Source organism: Montipora capricornis, chromosome 7 (genome assembly GCF_036669925.1).
Source record: "Montipora capricornis isolate CH-2021 chromosome 7, ASM3666992v2, whole genome shotgun sequence".
NCBI lineage: Eukaryota > Metazoa > Cnidaria > Anthozoa > Scleractinia > Acroporidae > Montipora > Montipora capricornis.
The window spans coordinates 7742222-7759721 of record NC_090889.1 but is presented as its reverse complement, the minus strand read 5'-3'; the positions used below and the strand labels follow the sequence as shown (position 1 = coordinate 7759721).

The 17500-nt window shown below is 37.4% G+C and overlaps 1 protein-coding gene across 1 annotated transcript in view; it reads left to right on the top strand.

Annotated features, from left to right (window-relative positions):
- The window catches only part of LOC138058144 (probable ATP-dependent RNA helicase DDX60), a 92916-nt gene that overhangs the window by 45493 nt on the left and 29923 nt on the right, over positions 1-17500 (top strand). Inside the window, 12 exon segments of the mRNA XM_068904027.1 lie at positions 3461-3632; positions 3727-3882; positions 4431-4545; positions 5931-6049; positions 6548-6726; positions 7640-7688; positions 8491-8673; positions 10375-10568; positions 10881-11009; positions 11566-11715; positions 13356-13478; positions 14110-14205. Of these exon segments, the coding sequence (XP_068760128.1) occupies positions 3461-3632; positions 3727-3882; positions 4431-4545; positions 5931-6049; positions 6548-6726; positions 7640-7688; positions 8491-8673; positions 10375-10568; positions 10881-11009; positions 11566-11715; positions 13356-13478; positions 14110-14205 (1665 nt within the window).

Genomic DNA, 17500 nt, shown 5'->3' with positions numbered 1-17500 from the left:
CCTATTACAGGCAAAGAGCTTGCCAGAGGGGCTAATCAGGCCCCTGATGCACCTCTTGACGTCCACTGGAGGGGTTTCTGGGAGCGACAGAGGGCTGCATTTTTCGAGATAAGGGTATGTCATCCCAATGCGGACTCGTATAGAGATCTCAGCCCCAAGCAAATCTACAGGATTCATGAAAATGAAAAGAAGCGAAAATACAACGCTCGCGTCACAGAAATAGAGAAAGGCACATTCACCCCACTGGTATTCACAACGGCGGGAGGGATGGCTGATGAATGCCTGAGGTACCACTCAAGATTAGCCGAGATATTATCTGCAAAAAAGCAAGAGAGCTACGCCACAACAATTTCACGGGTCAGGACGAAAGTGTCCTTTGCAATTTTGCAGAGCGCGCTCCGATGCCTAAGGGGATCCAGAACCCCGACAAGGAGGAACTTAGATTTTAGGGACAGTTATCTAGAAATAGAGAAGGGTCAAGCAGGACTTCCCTAGACCTGATAGCTATAGATATTTTACTAGTGGATGTGCATAGAAACTTTCTTTTTCTTTTTATTTTTTAGTCTATAAACAGTTGTTTGTTGAAAACCACCAGTCCACCAAGAAGTCATTTTTTTGAACTATAGTAGTACTGAAATTGTATTTAATTTTCAATTTGAGAAGGATTTAATAAGGTTGGTTATTGTATTATTATTATTATTATTATTATGTTTTCGCACATTGGATTTCCAACGGAACTTCAGTACTCCAGGAAGCTTGGTGACAACAATTCTCGTCAAACTTCTAGGACCTTCCTAAGAATACTTGCCGTGTTCAGAATCACACTTTTCTGAAGCTCGTCTATCTTGATCTCTATACCAATATTCTCTAGTCTCCTCTTTAAATCCTTTGAAACTGTTCCAAATGTTCCCATTACAATAGGAATTACCATTGTTTTCATTTTGCGTAACTTCCTCAATTCTCTTGCTAGATCCTGGTATTTTACTACCTTCTCGACTTCTTTCTCCTCAATACGGCTATCATATGGTATTGCAAAATCTGTCATTTTGCAACATTTATTTCTCTTGTCAACAACAATCATGTCCGGTCTTTTTGCCTCTATTACGTGATCAGTCTGTATCGTAAAATCCCATAATATTTTACATCCCTTATTCTCTAGTACTGGCTGGTACATGTTCATACCACTTTTCATACCACTTTTCATTGACAATGAAACCTTTCTCTTTACAAACTTCCCAGTGGATCTTCTTACCCACCCAGTCATGTCCCCTTTTATAGTCCTTTTGTGCTAATTTAGGGCATTCACTCACAATATGATTTATGCTTTCATCCACCTTTCTACACATTCGACATTTACTGTCCTCTTGACTTTGATATATTCTAGCTTTCATCAGATTCGTTGCAAGCGCCTGCTCTTGTGCTGCCATAATAAGACTCTCAGTCTCCCTTTTTACACTTCCTTTCTTTAACCAAAGCAAGGATTCATTCCCTGATATTTCTTCTGTCTGTCGTATAAATGGTCCGTGCATAACCTTTTCCCTCCACTGTTCCTTTCTTTTATTTTTCTTACGTATCTTATACTCAACCTCTGTTTCATTATTATGGCAACCGCTGATTATTACTATTATTATTATGACCACCGCTTATTATTATTGTTATTATTATTATTATTATTATTATTATTATTATTATTATATTATTATTACATTGATGTGGACGTTGAACTTGCCAGATCTAATATTAAATGACTTTTCTATTTCTATTTTATTTTTTATTTATTTATTTATTTATTTGGAAGTTTTAAAACAGTTTTAAACAGAGAAATATCTATATTGCTCGTAAATTTATAGTTCTTACCTTTTGGAGATATTTTAATTTTTGTAAATATTTTTATTATGCAAATAAAGTTATTATTATTATTAAAAAAAATATATATATTGTTATACTTATTATTATTATTATTATTGTTATTATTATTGTTATTATTATTATTGTTATTGTTATTGTTATTATTGTTATTATTATTATTATTGTTATTGTTATTGTTATTGTTATTATTATTATTATTATTATTATTATTATTATTGTGGATTGAGCACCGGCTTTTCCAAAAGTTCTTCTTGGGGCCAGGCAATAACAAGTTGGCTAAGGAAACCCAAATTTTATCATTGCTTTCATCGCTCCAGAACCTTTCTCAGGATTCTTGCTGTTCCAAGGAGAGTGTTTTTTTGAATTAGTTCTATAAAAGTGTTAGTGCCAATGCGCTTTAAGTTGCTTTCAAACCTTTTTGGAACTTTTCCCAGTGCCCCAAGTACTACTGGAGACACCTGGGTTTGGAAATTCCACAAATTTTGAATCTCTCTTGCTAGGTCTTGGTATTTTTCTAGCTTTTCCTCTTCCTTGGCCTTTACAGCTGTGTCTTCTGGGACTGCTATGTCTATTACTTGGCATGTCTGTTCTTGCTTGTTAATAACGACCAAGTCGTGTCTCCTTGGATTAATTTGGTGGCCCGTCTGGATGTTATAATCCCATAGCAGTTTGTAGTGGTTGTTCTCAAGGAAAATTTCTGGTTGATGTTCAAACCATTTGTCTACTCTACTAAAGCTGCACTTCCCCAGGAAGTCCCACGTGTAACACCCTTGCAACATTATCGTGCCTTCTTTTATACTCTTGCCGTATCAGTTTGGAGCACCCACTCACTATATGGCTCACTGTCTCCTTTGCCTGGCGGCACATTCTGCACAGGTCATTCTCTTGAGTCTTGTCGATGTTGGCTTTGATGTAGTTTGTTCTTATTGCCTGGTCTTGCGCAGCAGTTTCTCGTTTAAGGTCCGCTCTTTGCAACCATGCCCAGGTCTTCTCATTTCGTTCACTATCTGTTTGTCTTAAGAACTGACCATATAAGACCTTCTTTTCCCACTCTGCCTTTCTCTCAGCTTTCCTTCGTTGTTTGAAGTCCTTTGGGGTTTCTAGTTCCCCCTTCGTAGCTGCTTAAATCAGTTTCTCGTCGCTGTGCAGGATGTAATTTTGTAGCGAGTTCTTGGCCTGCCCAATGCATTCTTCCACTGATATAATAATAATAATAATAATAATAATAATAATAATAATAATAATAAATTATTATTATTATTATTATTATTACAAATGACATAACTATCTACCTTGTATACATAACCCAAAACTCCCAATCAATGTTTGAGAACAGCAATGTGTTTATAAACTTAAACTACTCCTCGTAACCTTAAGTAGTCAGTGTGTAAGTAGAGGTCTGTACATGTGTAGTTTGGTGTGAATTAATAGTTGTAATGGTACAGTTGTTAATAATCGTAAAGGTACAGTTGCAAATAAAATAAAATAAAATAAAATAACATAGAATAGAATAGAATAAAATAAATAAATAAAAAACAGTGTAGGGGAGCATATTTGTGAAAAATTTCATACATTTGCTTTTTACTAACAGATACACAAATGCTTGTGGAAGTTATTAAAGGTTATACACGACGATTACCCTGCTATGAAGGATGCAGCCAGTGTATCCTTAGACATGTCTTCAGTTGCCGATATTATGGATGGACGCCTTGTCCACGCTCTCTTTTCACTGGCCGTAGATCAAAGTTCAATGGATATAGAAGGTTTTGAATGATTTCTTACTTCATTATTGGAATTCTACAAGATAATTTTATTTTCTACTTGACTCAAACACAATATACCTGATTATCTATCCAGCCTTTAGTTTGCCAGAGGATGTGCTCAAAGAAGCAAAGAGTGCTTGGAGTGAGATCGTCGCTGCCGTGAACACCACCCGACACCCTGATCTGTCACAAGCTCATTTTGCCCCGAACTTTGCTGGGTGTGTTGCAGGCTTCCCCGGGAAAGAAGACGGTGGGTGATCTATTAGGGCGATGTAGTAGTAAGCATGCATGCATGTAAAAAATTTACGTTGCGGTGTGGTCCTGTAAATCGCACAAGTGCCTTGCCGTCTCTTCTTAATTTACTTGGAGGATGTATGGTATGTTCAAAAAAACTGTTTCCGTTCAGCTCCGTAAGTGGAAAAATTACAAACTACGTGAGAATGACGTCATTTTTTTTTTATTGCTACCATCGTCTTAGAATTAATCAACACCAATAAATAAGAATGTATGTTCTCATCATGATACGAATCTCATTTTAAAATCGGATACCAAGACCTTGTTGCATGGAAACATCAAGTCACGTAAGTATCGTTTATTATGTCAAATTGCTTCAAGATAAATTTAAAGAAAAGCTACAAAATTTGATGTGATTACTAATTTATTTTAAATATTACGAACATCAAGTCAGCATTGGAAGTAATTATTAAGTCAGCAAGGGCACCCACAACCCCCACCCCTCGCCCTTTTTCCAGACTGAATTGGGTTACCACTCTTCTTGATAACTGGTGTGTATTTTAGAAGACGGCGTTGAATGGGAGACTTGTGTGAAACTCAAAAAGCTGCTTGATGTAGATAATGTTCTCGTCAATGAATACGCCGGGGACATACGGTCAAATATTAACGCCATGGCTGTGTAAGTATACACTTATCTGTTTTGTTTTGTTGTGTTTTTCAATTTGTCGTGAAAAAAATAACAAACAAAGCCACGCTACCAATCGATGTTGTGGATTAAGAAAACCGTCATGATCTTGAATTAATTGCTAAGCCTGCTTCAGGCCTTTTTATAGTATACGAGATACTGAAATTCAATTTTTGATACAGTGAGAATAGACAATATGGACAGTGTAAAGCCCATAGTTGAGGCACGGTCATAAGACATGGATTATTCACCAGCATTGTTGGAACAGGGTGAAATTTTCCTTACACGGGAAAAAGTCGGGAAAACAAAACCTACAGGAAGCACTCCTTCTCTATGGGATTACATTCCAAGAAGGCCACACCCTGAGCCCAGCGCAAGGGAGCATAGGGCGCCACACCACTACTCTCCACATCCAAAGAACTTCTTCCGTCAAGCGGCAACACCTCACCATCAGAACGCGACTCCATTGCCAAGAAATGCAACAAGGTCAAAAAGCATTACGGCGGCGTCCACCTCTAATAATTGATGACTCCGTGTATGCAAAGCTATCCCTCGCAAATCGCGTCCGTAGCTCTATGGCCTCATTACTGTAACTTTGATCGTACATAGAGGAGGCGCCCACATGGTTAACAAGACGAAACAGGGCACTTTCGCCAGTATCACCTCCATCACTGGATGCGCACATCCCCAAGTCGTTGATAAAATAACTCAACTCTGCTAAGCAGCTTTTCATCTCTTTAACTCAACAAACTCCACTGCCACCAGAGCAGCAACTAAACACCCGAGCTGATGCAGAACTAAAGGAAATTCCAGGAGCATTAATGCCAAAAATCAAACACGCGAGTTGAAGCAGCTAGTTGAAGGATATCTTGGGAACGTCAAAGCCAAAAGCTGAGCTAACAACAGATATCCCTCCATGCTCTGCTGCCCTGGCTCCACAAAGTGACAATCAAATCCTACCCAAAGTGCAAAACCACCAATAAGAACACTATCAGGCCAGATATTCAACCTGCCAATCGTCTGGACTTATGAACAATGATAAACCCTTGTTCCTTTTATTTTTTATTTGCTTGTTTCACAAGTTTAAGTGTTGCTGTCGACGCAACAAATGGTTTAGTGCATGTTTCACATTTTCTTTCTTGCAATAGTTAAAGTTATGACGCTCTTCTTTGCTTTGTTAAAAAAAGACAAACAAAAGGAGAAAGTGTAATGCACTGTGGGAAGAGAGTAAAGTGTGTGTTTCTAGTCAACATGGCGGCGTGTAATCTGTGTTCGTTCTCATCGAGTTACTGAGTAGACACTAACCAATCGGAACCCTGTAATTGCATTTAATCCAATAATCCAGTTTGAATATAGTTTCAATGTAAATTTTCTTTCAGAGAGGAGAGTGTAGAAGAGGAATTGTTCAACATTGGTCGGGAATTTGATGAACTCTACCACTGGCATTCGCTGAAGCCACTTTCTGATGATTATGATAGGACAAAGGAAACGATTACAGGTAAGGATGACAAAAGACATGTTTTTCATTTTTTTTAAATAGAAGTTAAGAAATGAAATCGAAAGATTGAAGACCTATACCCCTTTCGCTGTATTGTTTTCTTATATTCCCACTGTCTTGCACTTAGTGGTGAGGTTGATACATAGGCTAAAGCTGGAAGTACGTCAACGGAATTTTGTTACGAGTGACGCACCAGTTTAGGTATCCTTCTCCTAATCCACCTTTCTGTGTTAGAAAAATGTGGTTCTCTGGGGCGAGGGAAAGAGGATTCTGAAGGGGAAAGGGAAATCGTCCTCTTTTATTTTGGAAACGTGTAAGTAGTACTGAAATTAAAAGGATGTGAGGCAGCAAATCATATATGAAGTATGCACAGCGTTATCTCTTTCTTTCCTGCCTCAAACAGGGGAAATCTCTCCATGCTTCAAGCTTTCACTACCAGTGGTGATTCATCTATTACAAACTCAAGTTATATTTGTATTATTTCATTTACATGTACAGAAAAGCTTCCAGACGATCCACGACTGAGAAAAAAGCGCTTAATTGAAAATCAGAAATTCGCGCGCTACCACCGACTTTATGGCGATTCACTTTCTAGTGATATTGGCCTTGCAAAAACGATCATCGTTACAAATACGAATGCAGAGAAAAAGAAGGGCAAGAAAAAGGAAGGAAAAGTGGTTAGTGTGTGGTATAGCTATGAGTTTTTAATTCAGACGTTCATTTTCGTACTTTTTACGTTATTTACTTGGGTAAATTGTTGCTTTTTATCTTAGGTTTCTTCTACACCAACGCATGTTCGCTTGCTTTGTGACCATACTGTCATCCGCGCAACGTTAACCTGCGTCTAACTAAATGCTCGATTATGATTACGCTCTATAAGGACTTAGTAGAATTCTACTAGTATACTAATGCAAATAAAGTAATCTGATTGGCTGAGCCATTGAACACTATCAGTCATTAGTGTGCGGAGGTCGTCTTGGAAATAACGACGTTTCTTCCGTTTTCCCAACGTTTTGGAGGAAAATTTGGATGCAAATGGGTAATTAAATTTCTGAGAAGTCTAAACGAAGGACATTTACGGTTTCTTGACTTTCAAAAAAGTTGAAATTATTGAAAAAGCTGATGCGCACGCGCCCACATCTTAGATTTTAAATGGCAATTCAATCCGAGCGATCTTTTTCAGGTGTAAATTAAAGTTTAATAATACGTCAAGAAATAATTGGAAACCGTTATTTGAAGTAAATTTTAGCAAGAATTCCACTAAAACAAATAGATTATTCGCTCTCGATTTCTATGAGGTGATAGTTGATTCGACCTTCGGCGTCATCAACTATCACCTCATAGAAATCTCGAGCTCATAATCTAATTAAATGGTACCTGCGCGTAAGACAAGTAAATGTGCCCTCGAGTTTTGGGCACTTCCACCACCACTCTTTGCAAAAGCCTCTTTTTAACTTGCTTGAAATTAAGAATAAATCATTTCTTTGTGAAAATTAAAAAATAATAATAATAATAATAAATAAATAAATAAAGAAAGAAAGAAAGAAATAAAGAAATAAGGCAGTCCTTTAAACATTTCCATTTTTACAGAGCCAGAAAGCGAAACAAATCATTGAAGCGAATGAACAGAAACGCAGAGGTAAGTGACTTCTTTAGTGTCAATTTAGTAAGTTTACTTTCTTTTAATGAATTCGTTACAAAACGACATCACAATATAAGAAGAGAAAAAAAAAATATGAGTAAAAATATGATATTGACAAAGAGGTGAGCCGGGGGATAAAGAACTTTCGATTGCAATCTAACCCCCAATCAAAAAAAAACAAAACATGAATTTAAAATATAGCTAAATATGTATATAAAATATGTAACAGTTTAGATGGCAGTGATCGTTTAGCCTGGAGGACTGTACGTTTCTAGCTTTGACAAATAAATATTAGTTAAACTGGTCTTAAAAAAAGAAAATGAATTAATTATTTTTGGGCTTGATGGCAGCAGGTTCCACAGTCAGAAGGTAATGTTAGCTCCTATCAAGGTGTTTACTTCCTCCTTGATAAGCCGTGCATAAAATAAACAAAATAAATAAATAAATAAATAAATACAAATTTAATAAACAACCCCCGCCCCCCCGTCCCCCCCCAAAAAAAAGCATTGAAAAAGAGAAATGCAACATAGGCCATTTTAACGACTTTGACATCTGAGTGATTAAATACTTTTGTATTTGATTTGCAAGACGTCCGTAGACTAGGAATCTTAAATCAAATTTTGGACTTCGTGAGTTAAAAACAGATTCCCACACAAATAATATCGTGATAATGAAAATAACAATGATGATGATAATCATATGATTGCAAAAAGCACATAGGCGTTTGTGCAGCTTTCGAAACAATTAATATGGTGTAAATTGATACTAAAACTCCTTATGCTCGCATTATGTCTCACAGAGGAAGAGCAAGGAAAAGACCAAGAGAAGTGGAAACATATCGAGAAAAGCCTGAGGAGTGAAAATTACAGTAATGCCTTGCAGTTGGTAGATGAATTTCTGACCAAATGCAAATCTCCAGATTTCTCTTTCCAGGCGCTCATGAAAAAGGCACAAACTTGCTTGGATGCCTGGCAAGACACTCGTGAGTTAAATTCCCTCTGTCGCGCTCTCCCTCTTTTCTTTACTCGTACAGTTCACCTTTTTTACGAAAATTTAAAGATGTACCTAACTAAGTATATGGTTCACCTCTCTGGCTTTAAATTATGGCACGATGGTCGGTGGTGTAAAACCCGAACTCTCCCCTCAAAATACCAAAGTAATCAATTCAAACCTCTGAACAAAATTATATATACTGGCACACAATTGACTAAGTTCGGTTTCTTTAATTCAACTCTTTGCACTTTTTATAGTAAGGAGTGTGAAAGGCCCCGACATCATTTTTGCCATGGTAAAAAAATTCCGATTGACTTCAGCAGTGACGTAATATTTATATTGTCAACAATTTTTCATTATTGTGGTCTGTTAGATATTAGTGAAACTTTCATGCCCTTGAAGCACTTTATTCTCACAGATAAAGAAACTCGATTCCCCTATACATCGAACATAAGATTTCCAAGTTAAACAAATTATAAGAACAAAATGCAACTTTTACGTCCTTATTTTGAATTTTAATTGTTTTTATTCCATTGTATTTTGTTACAGATTCACAAATGAAAAATAAAATAAAATACGAGTACAAAACGCTTACATACAGATAAATCTTTTTTATAGAAACAATAGATGCTTTCCAACGTAACAACGTGTAGTCTGAAAGCGTTTTCATTACGGTTCGAAGCATATTTATCATGTCAATGATCTCTCTTTGTAGTATAAGAGTAAGTCTTTTGTTCTCCAAGAATTTCTGCAATTTTGTTGAGTATATGCAAATATGTACCTTTATTATAGATCCAATTGATTTGGCTTTTGAAGTTCTCTCGCCTTCCAGACCGTCGTTCGTCTTGTAGCCTAACTTTGATCCTACATAGTATATTAAAACTCTAATCTCCGGAGTTACATCATGCGTCGAATTTCGATCGAGGACCATGTTTCCAATAGCTTTTTCGATAAAAATTAGTCTGTATATTTTGGTTGTTTGTCATATTTAATTGCAATGAGACTGATGATTCCTGGTTTCCGCTGTCCTTCAGACACCCAGCACAGCCACACTCCAATTTGTCGTAGTGTCGCTTTAATTATTGCTGTGCGTAGGGTAGTAATGAAAGGACAGTTACTAACATTTTTTCTTACTTTGTGTTTGCTTTGTGTAGCCCTCCCCCCTCCCCCACCCCCCAAAAAAGGAAACGCGCATCACTGTAACGCCATCATTTTCTCTCCACTGTCCTTTCCACCTTTGAATGTACAATTTCCTCTTTTATTTTCTCGTTACCATTGTCATTTGTTACCGTTAATTAAATCAAGTTGCAATTCTGGCTTACCTTAATTTAAGGCATTTGCAACAATGTCTGTCTACTGAGTCTTGACACACTTTAACACCATCCTGTTGTAAACATGAACCATTACTTGTAATTTTTAAAAACTCCCCTCCACCCTATGAGTGTTAATATTCCTAAGGCCAAAAGTATTAATCACGATATTTTTACATCATCTGGACTAGGTGTGAAATAGCTATATCTATCAAAAATGTATCAACTGACCCTTTTGAGAACTGTTTTCAGTACTCTACCTGGGCGGATAGGTAGTTTTAAATTTTTAGATAATACAATTATCATTTTCCTCGTCGCTTCACGTTACAAAAATGTTGTTTATAGCGGCATTAAATTCTGACATTGTGTCGTTTTTTTAGGTTCTCGTTACCCCAAATCAAACGAAATGAAATATCCAGTACTTCTTATGGAATGTGTAAGGAAAATGTACCACGAATTCAGCATTCATCTTACCCGCAAAGACAAAAAGAAACTGGCAGGATACATGCAAAAGCTGGGGTTTGATGACATCTCAGTTATATTTTATGATTTGAAGCCAGACACTGAAAATAAGGTAAATTTCTTATAAACGCCCATAAGTCATGATTCTATTCGTTAAAATCAGGGATCTGCTCTAGACAGGAGTCAATTTTCAATAACAGGCCGTCTGTGAACGAAACGTTGACGTTGTACACAAATCTATCAGGTTTGATTTTTGTATTGTAGGCTCAACAGTTCTCTGTTCACGCACGACAAGCGCGAGATTTCAAATTGAGTTCCTGGGACATTTGTTGAAATGCGAGCCTGTTATTTTTAATAACAGGCTTTCTGTAAGGGAAAGTTGGCTATATGCACAAATATATTAAGGTCTGATTTTGTATCGTAGGCTCGACAGCTCTCTGTTCACACAACAAGCGCGAGATTTCAACTTGAGTTCATGGGACATTTGTTGAAACGCGAGGAACGAGCCGATCGCGACCCTCGGGTCGACCACTTTATCCCTGATACTTGGCAGGTATGTTAATGAGAACATGGTTTGAACAGCGTCAAGCATTCAGAACTGTGCTCATACCTTTACCTTTTAAGAAGCTAAGTGGCAACTGGCCCTTTAATGAGTAAACGTTTTTTCTTACAATGTTCTATAAAACTAAGTGAGACGAATAAACAAGATACTAACGTCAATGTCAGGACCAAGGAAAGTATTCATTATTGGTGCAATTATCTACACAGCAGAATTAACATCTTGTTTTAAACTGTCGAAGCAACAGGGACAAAATATGGAGATTTTGTCCTGAGAGCGTTTGACATCCAACACCTGTCTTGTGGCTTGAAGCCACTTAGTAGAATCTGTTATATTATGAGACTCAATGAAAATGAAATAAAGGAGAGTCCTGGTCTTTGGAAGCAGCCAAACCATAGCAAATAATATTTTTAATTCGATTTGGTTAATTCGGGCATTATATAGATGTAAAAAGACCAGTCGCTCTCTTAAAAAGGGTAGGAAATGCCATAATATATGTGCTAGTGTTGTTTATCGCTTGTCGGTTGTATCCCTTGTTAAAATATTCCAGCGTGAGCTTCTTGATGCAGTTGATAATAACGAGTCAGCAGTAATCGTGGCGCCCACCTCATCAGGGAAAACATATGCTTCTTATTACTGCATGGAGAAAGTCTTGAGAGAGAGCAACGAAGGAGTAGTGGTTTATGTCTCACCCACCAAGGTATTATGCTCAAACTTTTAACAGTTTTTATTGTTACTGATGTTTAAGATGTATTCACACAACTAAGCCTGATTCACTAGCGACGCGAGCATGAGCATAAGAAGCATATGCAAACTCAGTAGGTTGTTTTTCATTAGAGTTTTTTGTTAGAACAATAGACACTAATCAGCAACAAGTGAATGCGCTTGCGTGTGTTGCTTGTGCTTATGCTTGCGTCGCTAGTGAAAACCAGGCTTTAATCTCGACTAAATATTCACACGGAGAATCGTATATTATTCAGTAAGTGGCACTGGTAAACCCGAGTGCTCTTATGAGGATCGAACCTTAAGGACTTTCCAATTACTAGTTGCTATAAATTCTGTTTCAGGCAAAGAACTAGGAGGAATCTGATATCCTTTTTCCGAGTGCGCCAGTGTCACCAACTCAATAATGCACCATTCTGATTCATTCACCAGGCCTAAAGTATGTTATCTTAGTTGTTCTAACGTTCACATTGTTGGACATCAAATGTTGAACAACACTGACTGTTATTTCTGTTCGTTCGGTTTCTGTTGCTGTTATTTCTTGATCCTGTCCTGATATCCAATCGCAAATAATTGCACTTTGAGAAGTTGAAATTGATTGATCATACAAGCTGTTGATTCCATTACGGACTGCGTTTTTTTTTTTTTTATGTGTCTCCCGGTGGTTAACGTCCGTTTGGGTGACAACTCTCCTGGAAGATTGCTGGAAATGTTCAGGGTTCATTTGTTCCCGGTGTCACAGCAGTTGTGGACCCCTCTTTCCATATCCGTTAGCGGATATGGACCTCCTTTCGCGGATTTGTGCACCCCAGAAAATAAGCGTCCTGGAGGTACTGTTAATCCATTTTGCGGTCAATGACGCCCTCTAATGTTGGTATTTTCCTTGAGCCCACTAGTAAAGATTCTTGATACATCCAAAAAAAATCCCTCAGCCAAACAGAAGAAGTGTGATTTAAGACATAAAATCCCTTACTTTATACAGGGCCGTCGTTGTTTTTTTGTTTTTTTCCCTCATTTCCCAACACCATTCAGAATTGGCAAGGAGTGGAGATTATTTGAAATGAGGGTGAAAGCGAATCTCCTTTTAATTCAGAGTTAACTGAATAGAGTGTAATGTGAAGTGCGAGATTTCAATCCCATATGAACCATGTGAGCGTTAGCCCTACTGATGGAAATGGGCCCACCCAAGGACAGAGAAAAACTCTGACCAGGGTGGGAATTGAACCCATGACCTTTGGGTTAGATCTCCGCCGCTCTACCGACTGAGCTACAAGGGCAGACGGGAACAGGCCGTGGGAACTGAAGATGTTAAAGTCACGGCAATGGACATGTACAAGTACAAGGAAAGGTTACGTTTATACAAACGTTGGCCGTGTAGCACTTATGCTATGGTCGTGGGTTCAATTCCCACCCTGGTCAGAGTTTTTCTCTGGCCTTGTGTGGGCCCATTTCCATCAGTAAGGCTAACGCTCACATGGTTCATATGGGAGAGAATTCTAGCACTTCACATTACACTGTATCCAGTTAACTCTGTTTAAAATATAAGTGCTACAAGGCCAACGTTTGTATAAACGTAACCTTTCCTTGTCCCTTTAATTCAGTTTTGCTTCTTTTAAGGCTCTGGTAAATCAAGTCGCTGCGACGATTTATGCCCAATTTCGTAACAAACAGCTTCCAGAAGGAAGATCAGTTTATGGTGTTTTCACAAGAGATTATCAATACAAAACTTTGAACTCTCAGGTAACCATGAAGCGTGGGTTTTTTTTTTTTTCTTGTTTTTTTTTTTTTTTAACCATCAGCAAATTTATTGTTAGACGTGTTTAAAACACCATGAAGCGTAGTTATTCCCTCACTGGATTCCTTCTTCCTCTTCTATTATCGGTTACGTTTGCCATCGTCCTTCAAAAGCTTCTGAGCTATTTCAATTTATTTACGTGTACCACTGTATTTAACCAAAATAACCCATTTACATGTTTAACCGACTGTAATATACTAACAACCCTTTAGCAATGTGAATTTGTCGTCTTCGAGGTAGCAATGAAGAATACATTTGACTCGATGATATTTTTATTCATGTAACATACCTTTATCCACTTGTCTTTTATGCCACTTTAATAATTTTTCTCTTGTAAATTTACGTTTTACTTCATAGCTCCGTTTTGGCAGCTGTTAATTCTTAACTGTTTTATTTTCTCCTTTAATAGGTGTAAATCTGGCCCTCCTAGATTAGCTTTCGCTATCTGCGGACCAGTCTCTCTTTAACTTCCCTTCTTGGATATCCTGAATAAAAGGTTGTTGTTGTTGCTAGTAGCATGCAAAACTATCACGTTCAACAAGGACTTTGGTTGACTTTGGTCGTGTTGTGTTTCAGATTCTTATTACAGTCCCTCAGTGTTTGGAGATATTTTTTCTCTCGCCTCGAAGGCAGGAGTGGACTGAAAACATCAAATATGTCATTTTTGATGAGGTAAAGAACTGACTTGATTTTGAACTATCAGATGATGTGCTTTTTTGACTATTCTTGCCATGAAAGTCTGATCACCTTTCTTTTCCGGAACCGAGCATTTCAAATGAGTCTATTTTTTTCACCGAAGACGCACGTAATGCGAAAACTGAGCTTCCTGGCCCGTTGGCGTTACTTTTCTGACGCAAATGTAGTTTTCCAGGCATTTCACGCTTGGAAATTATGGAGTCAAATTCGGGCAACTTTGAAATGCCGCCAGACCTGGGGTACAGTAAAAAATCCAACATGGCTGACCATTTTCAGCCTCGGGCATTCAAAAATGGATTACAAAATCCATCATATCGCGAGGATACAAAATCTTAAAGCCTAGGCGTATAAGTGGATGAGGTTAGATGTTTAAATTACACACTTAATGAGCTCTGCAAGTTGTTCAAAGTGACTGCGAACAGAAATCGAGGGGGCTTCGCTCACGAGTTTGCTTTGTTGTTTTTTATTAAAATTATCAGTTTAGAACATTTTTTTTTTAACTATTTAAATTACAATAACTACACGACTTACAGTACACTACTAACAAAAACAAAGAGGACAAGGGGCAAAGAAGAAAAAAAGATAATTTCCATTACATCTTGAAGTTACACTATAGAGACGTCAAAAGCAGACCAAAGGCATGTGGAACATTATAGATAAAGTGAGATTTGCACCTGACAGGAGATTAGAAATAGACTAATGGATGGGAGATAAATACAGATAGGTGAAAAAAAAAAAATCTTAAATGTTAATTAAATCTTCATATATCCTGCAAGAGGTTTCCATTTCTTTGTGTCTCCACTTTTATTTCTATTTCGTATCGTAATTTTAGTGTGCATATGAAATGCGTAAGATTTGGATGACCTTCTTTTCTTTTAGCGAGCCATATGTGATATTGTGCTAAGAAAAAACAGTAATTGATGAGAAGCGCAAATTGAGAGGTATCTGGCCTCAGCCTTAAAACAATATTACTTGTCAAAGCATAATCTCTAGGAAGTAAATTTAAGTTTTTAAGCCATTCAGTAAGTTTATTCCAGAAGTGAGATGTTTGGCGGCATGTCCAAAAATGGTAAATTATTAACTCAGAGGACGTGTGACAAAAACTGCAATTTTCATCACCCTTTAGAGCTATTCTATATAAGAAGTTATTGGTTGATACTCGTCTATGTAAGAATATAAACTGGAACTCTATTATCTTATTGCTCTTTGTGCATTGGTTAGCTAAAATATAAGCATCAGTCCAATTAATGTTGTCATTTATAGGTAGTTTACAATCCTCTAGCCACTTCTTTTGACTTGACTCTTGGTAGTAATCAGTTTTCTATATATTAGTGTAGTTGCTTTTTTGACTTGTAAGATTCTTGTTGTAAGTGGCTCCTTTTCGTGGTCGGTGTTCAGTAAATTTTAAAAATTAGATTCCATCCGAAGAGACTTTACAGCTGCCGATATTAATCTGTAGAAGCTGAGAGGGCGTGGGTCTATTCCATACTTACAGCGAAAATCATTTAACGAGAGAAAGTTGTTGTCCGGTCCTAAAAGCTGTTAGGGGTGCAGGAATAGCGCAGTGGTGAGAGCACTCGCCTTTCACCAATGTGGCCCGGGTTCGATTACCAGATCCGGCGTCATATGTGGGTTGAGTTTGTTGGTTCTCCACTCTGCACCGAGAGGTTTTCTCCGGGTACTCCGGTTTCCCCAAATCAACATTTGATTTGACTTGTCTTAATTGTTAATTTCTATTTACAGTGTCTCCAATTAGTGCTTCAGCGCTAGAACGACTAGACACTTAAATAAAGTTCCTTCACCCGCGATATTCCCTTAGTGAACCAATTTTGGAAAAAAAAACCTGTCTTGTTCACTGTCTTTATTAAGGAGTTATACCAAATTTGTTGGTCCAGAAAGTGATCTTTCGATGCTATTTCAGGTTTAAAGTTAACTTCTGCCCAGATTCCTAATAGTTCTTTTAAAAAGGCATCCGAAGTTGTTATTAACGACAAGGTGTCTCTAACGTTAAAGTTGTAGGGAAAAAAGTTTTGACAGCCATATTTTTTGAGGGTTATATCAAAAAAGATTTTCCATTTTCCCTTGTTGTTGTTGTCTAAATATTGTTTTAATCCATGTGGTTTTGAGGGATTTTTTGAAGGAACTAATATCAATCACTTTTAGGCAACCAACACCGAAATCATTGATCATTACCTTCCGTTTTATCTTGTCGCCTTTCTCATTCCATAGAAAAAGTGTAGAGTAAATCATTTATTTCGATTAAAACCCTGTAGTTTGAGCGAACAGGCGAGTGTAAATAAACTAATTGGAAGACCACTAGTGCTTTGATAACAGTGACTTTCACTAACAATGTAAGTCGGCGGTATTTCCAGCATCTTAGGATTTCTTTAACTTTTTCAAGTTTCTCGTTGTAGTTTAAGGAGGCCGATATTTCGGGATCTCTTGAAATCCATAGACCTAGAGATGTAACTTTGTCTATTGGCCATTTAAATTCTTGATAACAGAATTTTATTATTTCGAATACTCGCGCCATAGAGCTTCCGTTTTCTTATCATTGAGTCTGAGGCCAGAGACTTTGCTGAAATCGTCAAGCATTGCAAGGGATGAAAGAAGAAATTCGCGTCACCCGTCTAATATAATTGTTGTGTCATCGGCATACTGACTTAATTTAATTTCCACATTATTTACAGAATTCCCTTGATATTAGTATTTTTCCTAACTACTGTGGCAAGCACTTCTGCTGATAGGATTAATAAATAAGGTGAAAGCGGGAAGCCCAGCCTAACTCCTCTTTGAGTCTCAAAAAAAATTACTTGCCAATACAGCTTTCAGTATGACTATATAGGGTTTTCACTCATTTAATTAACAACGCACCAAAATCGTAGGCTCTTAATGTGTCATGTATGAAGGACAATTCGAGAGAATCAAATGCCTTTTCAAAGTCAAAAAAAAGTAATAGGCCCGGGATATTCTTTTCTGTGGCGTATTGGATAATACAATCAATAAGTCTGATATTTCCGCCTGTAAATCTGCCCTTCAAAAAACCTGTTTGATCATGGTTGATAAGGCTGGGAAGTACTAATTTAATCCGCTTTGCGATAGATTTTGCTGCGATTTTGTAATCGGTATTCAAAAGGATGATAGGTCTCCAATTTTTTATGAAGTATAATTCCGCATCTTTTTTTGGAATTAGTTTTATAACCCCTCGTCTTTGTGTCACTGAGAGGCAGCCAGAGTCAAAAGCATAGTTGAGTGCCCAGATTAGATAAGA